Genomic DNA, 12,156 nt, shown 5'->3' on the forward strand with positions numbered 1-12,156 from the left:
CCCCCCATCTCAAAAATATTTCGTGGCAGGTATTTTTTTTATAGCAGATATACAAGCTCATAGCGCGGCACTCGGTGCCGCGCTATGAGCTTGTATATCTGCTATTTTTGAATAGCCAAAGTACAAAATATGGTTAAAGTGGTTAACATGATTGTGACGCGGCCACATAAATTATTTTTTTGCTGGGGACCCCCTGGTACCCCTCCAAGCAAGGACCCCTGGGGGTCCCCGGACCCCACTTTGAGAACCAAGGGCCCCATAAGACAGTGTGTGTATGTTTACACGCAGCCGTCACTTCTGCTATACGTCAATATTCTGTCATGTTCTCTCTGCAGATGAATATTGATTGATTGATTGAATACTTCATTAGTCAGAATGGAAATGTAAAACAGCACGTGTTTACAGTCAGACATTAAGTCTAAAAGGATAATAACACAAAAAAAAAGTCCTGGGGGCTTTGTTTCCATTGTGGTCCTATGTATTCCATTCATCAACACAGCATACACAATTAACACAATAATACATGTCAACAACAAATACAAACACTATATAATATATGTACAAAAGAGATGGGAAATTACATTGACCTTCCTTTTTGGTCTCCTGATAGGTGTTCTTTCAGGACAATTTAGAAAGAAAGTGTTACACATCTTTTAATGGACGGTGTCAGGGCATTCCACATAGTGGTGGCAGAGAAGTAGAATGTATAGATCAATTCACACAGCATAGATGCTCATATAGCGTTGTGTATTTAGTTATATTTTACCTGTTTCTTAACCACTTATAAACCCTATACTTAGTTGACCCGGGTATGTCAGGGCTCTATCCTTTTTTTTTTCAATTCTCAGCCGACCCGTTGTGAGCTTGTAGATCTGCTGTTTTCATCAGAAGGTTTGCCTCAGAATAGGAGCTCTTGGTCATATAGGGACATGTGGTTAGGAAGAGGCTGTCATATTGAAGCTGTTTCACTTCCTCTATAACATCAAAGCAATTCTGCTGCCCACATTCTTGAAGTGACACATTCACACATAACATGAAAACCTTTAGGTGCTGTTAGTTAGTTAGTTAGTTAGTTAGTTAGTCCGCTGTGGTCGTGTGTGGGTCCACTGTATTATGTAAACCAGGGGTCTTCAACAGGGGGTCCGGGACCCCTTGGGGGTCCTCAGAACTACTATAGGGGGTCCACCAAATCTTTGTGTCATAGGATTTTTTTTGTTTTACATTAACCACTTGAACCCTAGCATCCCTATTCTGAGGGGAACATTAGCTGAAAATAGCTATTTTTGGCAAAGAGGTATATACTGTTAGGTGTAGAGGGAAAAAAGAGCAGTTTAATCTGAAACACAATTTTATCCAATATAGAGGGGGTCCCTGCTTCATCTCTCTCTCAGCTAGGGGGTCCTTGGCCTGAAAAACGTTGAAGACTCCTGATGTAAACTAACATGCCTTAGTGTTTTTCAGTTATCTGTGTTCGATTAAATGAATAAGTGCGTTTTAACGATAATTCTGTCATTGTTTCAAGTTGTTATTTGTTACATTCAAAAACATTACACCACTATCTTGAGGAGACCAAGACCATAAAGTTCCTAAAAGTATACACACTAAGAATGTGTATGTGTGTGTATACATATTTTGTATAATTATATATTTTTTAAAACAATTATTATCTTATAACTATTATAATATAATAATAATATAGAATATATCACATTTCATTGTATTTGTAGTGTACACTAACACTGGCGCAGGAGGCTACGTCATTTTTTTTTTTGTACTTGGCGCGAGCGTGCCGCCGGCCTATGGGACGGTGCGCGCGCCACGCGTCCGGCCGCGCCATTGGCCCCGGCCCTAAGCGGCGGGCCAACGGCGGCGCCCGGTGGGCGGAGTCGGGGGGCGGGGCCGCCCGCCTTGCCTGCCGTGGCCACGCCCTCCGTGTTGAAGGAACGTCGCTCCGGTTTGTTCCTCCAGGCAGCAGGTTGTTGTTAGCGGTTGCGGCTAGCTGCTGTTAGCGCGTCAACCTTCGTTTTAACGCCGTTTTTACCCTCACGTTCAAGGCTTCGAGTTCGTCGAGAAGTTGACCGATAAAAAAAAACAAACAAAAGAAGAGTGTCGGCGCGGACGCGTTGTTGCTGGTCGCTAAGGCTCGCGCTAAGGTAAGTTAGCATGTTGTGCTAGCATCGTTGAGTCCCTGGGTATATATATATAATGACTGCTGCAGCTCCAGCTAGCCACCGTTAGCATCGATGGCTAATTCACGTTCACTTTAACGTTTTTCACCCCTCAGTTCTACAGGGATGTGGTGTTTTCTCTGTGTGAGAGAGAACAGACTTGTTGACGCGGTGGGCTTTGTGTGAAACGTGTCGTTGTTTTTTTAAGTCGTAGCTCCCGAGATGCTAAAATGCTAAAAAAAAAAAACTCCTAGCTAACCCAGCCGTGTAGCTTATGTAGCTGGAGCTGCTGCTCGCTAGCAGGGTTGCCATGTCTACTGGTTGTAAGCGACTTAGGGCTTGTTTTTTATGTCAAGTCGCTTGTAAATATTGGTGGTTGTGTTTTTTTGGGGGGGCTCGTGTCTAAAGAGTACTTGCTTATTTGGGGCTTGTTTCACTTTTTTAAATGTATTATTTAAACCAGTGGTACTCGAATATGTCATGGACCACCCCAAATTAAGATGTATTTGTGCCCCCCCCGATCTGTAAAAATAATTTGTTTTCTCCAAGATTCTTTTGAAAATAGCTGGGACCCCATACTTGATTTGTGTTAAAAGGTTCGAAAAAAATGTGTCACTTTTTCAAGATTATTTTGAAAATAGCAGATCTGCAAGCTCACGACGCGTTGTGAGCTTGTAGATCTGCTATTTTCAAATAGCTGATTTGTATAAAATAAGGTGTAAAGTGCTCATGTGGCCTATAACAGTAGCTTGTTTTCCTAGAACCTCGTTGCTTACTTCTCTCACACGCATCTGGCAACACTGCCGTGCTAGCTAGCTAACCTTGTAAGTGAAGTAAACGAGAGTTTCACCACGTTTTCTATAAGAGGGTCTGTTGTTGTGTGTGTTTGTGGTGTTTGTTTTTCCACATCATGCTCCCCCGTCAGTCACAACACAGTCACAACACCTTATTAAATATGAACGTTTCATATTAAACAGTACTGGGTGGGTTAGGGTGTCCTACCCGGTCAGCCTGGGCTGCTATTTTACCTTCACAAATGTTAAGCTAACGTTAGCATTGAGAAGGCTAAACGCTAATCGGACTGGGGGGTGGTGGGTTTGACATTATATACATTTCCCTTCATGTTTATTCCAGTAACCCTCCTGGTATCACGGTGTAGATCGGGTACTGTTTGTGTCGGGGTGAAGCGACATCGTCGTTACGATGGACTTAATAATTTGAGCTTAACGTAAACAAGTGTACACCCCCCCCACCGCCGCTGTGATCCTACAGGGTCGGAGGGTCCACCAGGGTCTTGAACCTGTTGTGTTATCAGACAGGGAGGGTCAGACTCGAGAGAGACAAGAAAAGGGTTCGATCGGTGGTGTTTATTGGGTGGATCGTAAAGTATCTCTGCTTAGCTCTGATCGCTTGTTGTGTGTGTGTGTGTGTGTGTGGGAGGGGGGGGGGCTCAAACTTCTGCTTGGCGAATGGCGATGATGACACTCACTAAATACACTGGCTTTCTTGGGAGATTGTAGCCTTCTTTTCACAACAACACCGACACACGCGCGCGTTGAGGCGGACACAAGCGGAGGGAACGAGACGAGGAGTCGAGAGAGGCCGCCGGGCGACGTCAGCTATGATCGGACAGCTGAGTGGGGTTTAGCAGCTCCAACCTCCAAGCATTCAAGCACAGGCAGAGAGCGAGAGCGAGAGAGATAAAGTCGCATAGACATACAGCACACACAGAGAGAGAGAGATAGGGGGGAGGGGATGAGAGCCTCAGCCTGGCTGCTGGGTGGTTGGTTGGTTCGGTTGCTGCCTGGGCTGCTGCTGTTTAGCGCAGCAGACTCGACTGAGTCCGTCTTGTTTATTTCGTGTAGTAAAATGGTAGATGGTTCGGATTTTCGGTTCATTGAGGCCCCCCGGGGGTTCGGATGTTGTTTGTTATCTGAACACGGAGAGCGGTTGTTCGTCGTTGAGGTCGGGGGGGGGGGGATCGGATGTTGTTCCGACTCGACGCGACAGCCGCGGCTCTCTCTCTCTGTCTCCTCGACCTACCGCTTGTCTTTCTGGCAACAGCAGAGCTGAATGCCTCCGCTGGCCCCGCCGGATCCTATGACGGATTTGTTTTAGGGAGCGTCCCTAAAGTAGTGTATTGGATGTTACGGAGAGTACCCTGTGTTTAGGGGCCGTCTGTGATGTAGTGTACATCAATGTAAGGCAGGGGTCTTCAACAGGGGGGTCCGGGACCCCTAGGGGGTCCTCATAGTTACTACAAGGGGGGCCGCCAAATCTTTGTGTGATAGGAACTTTTTTTTTTACATTAACCACTTTATTCTGAAGGGAACGTTAGCCGAAAATAGCCGATCTACAAGCTCGTAGATCGGCTATTTTCAAGCAAAGAAGTTTGGGATAGGGGGAAAAAAAAGAGTTTTCTAAGTATTGAGGGTTCAAGTGATTAACTGTCTGAAAATACACACGTCTATGAATAGCATGACGCTATCTATGAAAATGTTTAATATGCAACATGATTTTTATACAACATGTAGTTGGGGGTCCCCGCTTCATCTCTCTGTCAGCTAAGGGGTCCTTGGCCTGAAAACGTTGAAGACCCCTGATGTAAGGGACTTTAATATGTAAATGTTGAACCGTAAAGTAGTGTATTGGATGTTATGGAGACTCAGAGTACATCAAGTTGAGGGACTGTATGTTAATGTTGTACCATTTTTATCGTACTTGCTGTCTGGCAGAAACCTCCCTAACTCCATGTTTAACTTGTGTTTTTTTTGGTAAATGAATGGCCTATCATATCATCTATCTAGAGCGTCACACAAAAGTAGCATATCATCCACAAGCGTTTTTGAGCCTATCAATCTGCTACTTTCGCTGTTTTTGAATTTGAATCCTGAGAAGTACCAGTTTTTGGACATAATGAGGTTTCCACTCAACAGAGACGGCATGTTATATGGAGTACTGCCTGTAAAGACAGTGTATATACTTGGTAGGGACCGTCTATATTAAAGTAGTATACATAGTCTTAGGTTCTGTCAGTAAAGAAGCGCACGTAATGTTAGGCTCCATCTGTAAAGTAGTGTACATAATTATCAGCGACCAATCTGAAGCAGTGTACTGTACATATGATTGTTAGGGACTGTCTTGTCAGTGCACATCAGGGGGGTGGGCAACCTTTTTTTATTGGGTATGAGAGGCCACCCTGCTTTGCCATTTCCCCAAGGCTGGCGAAATCTGTCATTGCCTGGGGAAAGAGAAAAGCAATAATGTTTTTCTTATTATAGGCTGTTAATTAGAATAAAACAAACGTAGAATAAGTTGATCATGCAAATATCTAGCACAAGACTATATCAATAGTTTTCTTACTATTTGTGCAGATGCAGAAGAGCATTACACAAAATAAAATAAAACGTTTATCCTGTTTCATATAGAAATCAAGAATAAATGCATTGCACTTTTATTCACAGCAAAATAAATAAGGTATTATTACTGGACTTCACTCTACCGTCAAATTTAGAAAAAATAACCAAATCTGTCCTGCAGAAAGATCGCATGAATTTCCAAATTCACATCTGTTGCAGCAACCCTCCTCTTCTGTGGCGTCTCACCCATGTGTGAGAGTTGGCACCGGGGTCACTAGCAGTGTTGCCAGATTCTGTAAGAGAAACAAGCAACCAGGTCTAGGAAAAAACAGCCCAAAATAAGCGACTATGGGGCCACATGAGCACTTTAACGTATACATCAGCTATTTGAAAATAGCAGATCTACAAGCTCGCATCGCGACGCGTTGTGAGCTTGTAGATCGGCTATTTTCAAATATAATCTTGCGGGGAAATTATAATAAGCAGATCTGGCAACCGGGGTCACTAAGCCAGTCAGTCAGTCCATTACATTCAGGTTGGGAGCTGCTGGTTTCACAATTATCAGAGAGACAACAGTGGTCGTCTGTCAATGCTGATCAGTACTCCTGACTTGAAAGCCTCCCATGAGAGAATACCCACACAGACGTGTGTGTGTGGCGCTCGAATGAAACACACAAGAGTTCATCATGACATCTATCACATCCTCAATGGATTAAAGTTCACAGTCAGTCACGACCGATTTCATTCATTTGGATTCCATAGTCCATTTAGGTTCTCAAAGTGGGGTCCGGGGGACCCCCAGGGGTCCTTGAGGAGGGGGTTCCAGGGGGTCCCCAGCAAGATGTGTTAATATGTAGCGTCACAATAATTTTAACCTTTTTTATACTTTGGCTATTCAAAAATAGCAGATATACAAGCTCATAGCGCGGTGCACCGTGCTATGAACTTGTAGATCTGCTATTTTTGAAAAATCTTAAACCTGTGCAACTCTTTGAATATATATGTATATATATATATATATATCTTTTTTTTTAAAGCGAACATTTGTAACTCAAATCTTTGCTTCTGGGGGTCCCTGGAACAAAATATTTTGAGATGGGGGGGGGGGGGGGGGTCCGTGGCCAAATACATATCATTTTGGGGGTCTTTGAAATGAAAAAGTTTGAGAACCACTGATATAGTCAGCATGTCTATGCCTGGCAGCATGTCATGCAAACGAAAATAGGCTGTCTACAAGCTTACAACACATCGCGCCGCGACGTGTCGTAAGCTTGTAGACAGCCTATTTTCAAAGAGTATTTGAACTTGAAGCGGTCAAACCAGCAATAGAATGCATGTTCAATCTTCCAGAAAATCCTAATGATCTCAGATATTTCATAAAAGCAAAGGTTAGCCCTCTTGGCATCTGGCATTTTGTTTTAAAATACAAAATGACTATCCTTTATTTTTTGGGTCAGGGCTGGCATGGCTGACTTTAGCATCAATCTGCAATTTCTTCAACTGGTTGGCTGTATGGCTAATACCAAAACATCATTGTGCACATTGTGCTAATTGTTTATAGGCCTGTCACAATTATTTGAGATAATCGCAAGTGTTTGAGATAATTACAATTTTCTTTTCTTCACAATTAACCCATTCAATATTTGCAAAAATGTTTTTTTTTAATAGCAGATCTACAAGCTCATAGTGCCGCACTATGAGATTGTAGATCTGCTATGTTTGAATAGCCCAAAGAAATCTAGAAATGACACTTATTCTTTCCCGGTCTAAACGGGTTAATCGTCAAGTAAAATGTCATAACGTTGACAGCCTACACACCCTGCGTTGGTGCTCCAGTGAAACACACTGAGTTCATCATGACATCTATCTCACATCCTTCATATTCAGTATTTTCCCGCACATACAGTGCTGCTGGCTGCCTGGTGAATAATGTAATGATGGTGGGGGGTTGGGGGGGAATCAGAGCTTTGTGCATGCACCCATCCATAACGACGGGGGCCGCCCGCCCGTCGTTATGGTAACGCAACTTTCAGTGGGGAAAAAAAACGCCTGTCTGTCTTGTCTTACAATTACCAACCTAGCTTTGTGAAAAGACTCAGACTAAGTTGTTTAGTAGTTGAGAATATGTCTCGGTTCCTTTACGGCTTTTCTTTATGTCAGTTCGCGGTCGGGTTTGAAAAGTCAAGTTGTCAAATGATTTGTTGTTTGTCCTAGGCAGTGACTGTCCATTAAAGTTGTGTTTTTGATTGATTTGAATACTTGATTAGTCAGAAATGTAAACAGCACGAGGTACATTCAGACATTAAGGCTAAAAAAGGATAACACAAATCGTGGTCCTATGTTTATTCTAGGGATGTTTGCAGCAACTAATTTCACTGACATTTAAACATGTCAGTGAAATGTTTTTCTTTCTTTTTTTTATAACCGACCACACAACTACCCTTAACATTAAGGAAACTGAGAGAATATTTCAAAGGCCAAACCTCGTCTGAAAAAAAGATTTGAGTACTATATAAATATAAAATTTGAAAGGCTTAATATAATATTAAGCTGCAAGCAGTGCATTTTGTAACCATGCCTTATGTGGAAAACTAATGATAGGATGTTAATTGCATAACTGTATGATGGCAGTCCAACAGTGTGGAACATGGTTTCAGCTGAAAAAAAAAGCACCCAATGGATGGACAAATCTGGTAACTTGTCCTTAATTGTTAATTACATGTCCCGGACAAGACTTAATGTCGAACCCTGTCCATGTGATGCACACACATTGGGCTTCACTCCTAGGCCGCACCTCCCTCTCTCTCTCAGTGAACATGGATGCACACATGCTCATGTGTTTTAATCTTTACCCCTAAGGTGGTGTTTTCTGTGCCGTGGTTTTTAGTGTCAGTACAGTGTGGTCACACTCACCTGCAGTTAACCCTGGTTCCTTTTTTAAGAATGAAACACAGATGGATGGGAATGATAGAAATGGCAACGTATTATGTCATCTCAAAATTCCTCCCATTCTTTGTGTCCCATTCCTAGCGCCCTTTTGGAGCATGAGTACACAATGAAGAGACGTGCGGAGGACCAGGAACCGATATTATTTACAGCTCAGCAGCACCAGCAGCAGGCCCGACGTCTCCCAGGAGCCCCAGGAGGAGCAGAGAACTTCCTGCCGCGCGTCTTAGCTCCGGCCCCTACCGCGTTGGAGGCGGTCGTCTCTGTCTCTGACAGCATGCAGCCCTCTGCCGGGATCCAGTACTCCATCCCACAGGGCTACCAGGTACACAAACCCACTGTTGTGTTGTTGTTCTTCACTTCTACTAATCTATCCAGATACTTATGGGACAGAAGTCCAGAGCTGAGCTTGATTAACCCTTTCAGACCTGGAACGCATCTGTGTCACTTTTTCATTTGAGCTAAAAAAGCATTATTTTACACTTTGGCTATTCAAAAATAGCAGATCTACAAGCTCTTAGCGCGGCACAGAGTGCCGCGCTAAGAGCTTGTAGATCTGCTATTTTTGAAAAATAGTGAAAATGTGTGCAAATCTTTGAATATATATATTCTTTTAAAGCGAACATTAACTCAAATCTTTGCTTCTGGGGGGTCCCTGGAACAAAAATATCTTGAGATGGGGGGGTCCGCTGCCAAATTCATATTATTTTGGGGGGTCCTTGACATGAAAAAGTTTGAAAACCACTGATATAGAAACATGCGTTTTTCAGAAAACCGTTTAGCCGATTTTAGAAGGCATTTTGCAGAATCGGGAACCTCAGGCCTCGATGGGTTAAGAGAAGGACAGACGGACGGGTGCAGACTCTCAGTGAACAGTCTATAGCAGGGGTCTTCAACAGGGTGTCCGGGACCCCTAGGGGGTCCTCAGAGCTACTACAGGGGGTCCGCCAAATCTTTGTGTGAAATGATTTAGTTTTTTTTACATTGACCACTTGAACCTTAGAATTCCTTTTCTAAGGGGAACATTAGCCAAAAATAGCCGATCTACAAGCTCTCAACGCCTCGCTCTGCGAGGCGTTGAGAGCTTGTAGATCGGCTATTTTTGGCAAAGAGGCTATAGGTGTAGAGGGGAAAAAAGAGCAGACTAGGTCAAATAAAACCTTTAATCTGAAACACCATTTTATACAATATAGAGTAGGGGGTCCCTGCTTCATCTCTCTCTCAGCTAGGGGGTCCTTGGCCTGAAAACGTTGAAGACCCCTGGTCTATAGAAACAGTACGCACTCAGAAGGTGAATTGTCTTTGAATTCTTTAATTTACCGTCGCGACAGTCATGACAAACAAAAACGCTGATGAAGGCCTCAGTAGCCGAAAACGCGTCCGTTTGTCACGACTGCTGCTGCGCTAAATTAGAAATAAAATTCACCATGTTATTGCGTATTACTGTTTCTATAGACTTCTTACTAATCTACACAGCAGGTTTTATATCCACTTAAACCACGTAGATGACCCGGGGGGGGGGATTTCATATCCAACTTGAAGAAATGTGAGCCACAACTTCAGTCAAATAAATATAAACGATTTAGAACAAACTTGCCCAGAGTGCACGGCAAGAGAAAGAGGAGGATGCCAGGCCAGTGCTCGCGTTCTGGTCCCTCCCGCCACATTTTATTATTTTATATTAAGTAAGATGGGGTATTACTTTTACTAAACTAAATTTATAAGTGCCCGGAAGGACAGAATGTGAGTAAGTACTGGCATCATTCTCTTTATCTAGATTTCATATCTACCCACAATACTAGGCCTAAATATGTATGAAATCAATTGACAAAGACGAAAACTAAGGACATTTTCTCTATGATCTTAAAGGGATATTTCACTTTCAAAAAAACGTTGGGTCATTTTATCGTCTACTCTACTTTTGTGAGCCCCCCAGACCGTTTTTAAGTTGCTTGATTCAGTTTTTAGCTTTTTGAAGTTATAATGGGTTTGTATAGGAAGGGGGCGTGTCTGATAAAATATCAAATATCTAAATACTGAATCGAGCAACTTAAAAACGGTCTGGGGGGCTCACACGTTTTTTGAAAGTGAAATATCCCTTTAATTTGTTTCAGCTTTGTAAAGACACGACACAGTTTCAGTTAGTTATCTTTTTTGATAACCCCCCCCCTCCCCCTCCACACACACACACACAGCTATTTTTGGTTATTTACTTTCAGTAAACCCATTCAATCCAAGAACGCTTCTCTGTCATTTTAGATTTCTTTTGACTATTCAAAAATAGCAGATCTACAAGCTCATAGCGCGTGGCACATGAGCTTTTAGATCTGCACATCTTTGAATATATATTTTTTTTAAAGGGAACATTTGTAAAATATGTTGTTCCAGGGACCCCCCAGAAGCAAAGATTTGAGTTAGAAATGTTCGATTAAAAAAAATGAATATAGATTTGCACACATTTTCACGATAAAAAAAAAATAGCAGATCTACAAGCTCATAGCGCGGCACTCTGTGCCGCGCTATGAGCTTGTAGATCTGCTATTTTTGGAGGGAAAAAAATCGTGAGTGTGTGCAAATCTTTGAAAAGATTGAAAGCGATTTCAAGTTTTCTTTGTAAAAAAATTCTCTCCAGGTGCCAACGATGCCTCAGAGCGCCGGCGGGCACGGCGGACACGGACACAGCAGTCCCGCGGCCCACGTGGGACCCCACTCCCACGCCCCGGCCAGTGTCCAGTCCCAACCGGGTGGTCCCGCGGTGGTCCAGGGTCACCCCCACCCTCCCAACCCCATGACCTCCACCCAAGGGCAGCAGTTTCAACGATTGAAGGTATCTTTTACTTTGTTTTTTTTTTCAAGATAAGTACAGCATTGTTCTGATGTAAATGTGTTGATGAAAATGTGCGTTGTTTAAAGGGGGTGTAAGTAATATGTTTTTGTAAAAAAAAAAACCTTTAAATTTAGGACTTCAAAGCGTGATGTCAGATTTGGTCACCTTCCTATACTAATGGTCTACGTAATTTTTTTGAGGAAAATGTTATTTTTGCCTAAGTCAGCTCCTCATGACACTGGCCACCTCTGGTAAAATCGCCTAATTGAAAAGGATCATGCTGTTCCCTCCCCTTTTAGTATAATCTGGCTGGCCCAGGCATCACCCTAGTGCAGCGATGTCAAACTGGTGTTTCGCGGGCCGTTTGTGGCCCGCGACGACGTCAAATCTGGCCCGCGAGGTGATTTGAGAAAACGCCATTTAATACTACCTCTAATGGAAAAAAAACGAGAGAGAAAAAAAAAGGCAGAAAAAAACGGCAGCGCCCAGCAGCTTCTTAGGCTGCCTGGTCAGTGGGTCTGAATACTGGACAAACTTGTTCTATGAGAACAATGGCCAAGCCGTGAAGCCACAGCCAAGGTCATTAACATACAGAGGACCATCACCATTCAACTCTACCTGTAGGCTACTGGAGAGCGCTTTTTCAACAGCATCACAAATCCGGTAAAACACCGTTGTATGGAGAAGTATATATCCGTTGCGTCTCTCGTCTGAGGAGTAGAGTGGCTGCATTTCTCCCTTCACCCCGCCCCCCTCACCTCTCCCCCCTCACCCCGCCCCCCTCACCTCTCACCCCTCACCCCGCCCCCCTCACCTCTCCCCCCTCACACAGCAGCGTCTCAACTGAAGGTAGTGA

At 43.4% G+C, this 12,156-nt stretch overlaps 1 protein-coding gene across 1 annotated transcript in view; it reads left to right on the top strand.

The window, feature by feature from the left end:
* Positions 1-1,960: 1,960 nt before the first annotated feature.
* Positions 1,961-12,156, top strand: part of LOC308084414 (paired amphipathic helix protein Sin3a-like) — a 50,882-nt gene continuing 40,686 nt past the window's right edge. The window contains exons 1-3 of the mRNA XM_080427067.1: positions 1,961-2,153; positions 8,558-8,798; positions 11,106-11,300. Of these exons, the coding sequence (XP_080283193.1) occupies positions 8,583-8,798; positions 11,106-11,300 (411 nt within the window). The 5' untranslated portion in view covers positions 1,961-2,153; positions 8,558-8,582. The remainder of the gene's footprint in view (positions 2,154-8,557; positions 8,799-11,105; positions 11,301-12,156) is intronic.

This window comes from Gymnoscopelus braueri (genome assembly GCF_963280865.1).
Source record: "Gymnoscopelus braueri genome assembly, chromosome: 1".
Lineage (NCBI taxonomy): Eukaryota > Metazoa > Chordata > Actinopteri > Myctophiformes > Myctophidae > Gymnoscopelus > Gymnoscopelus braueri.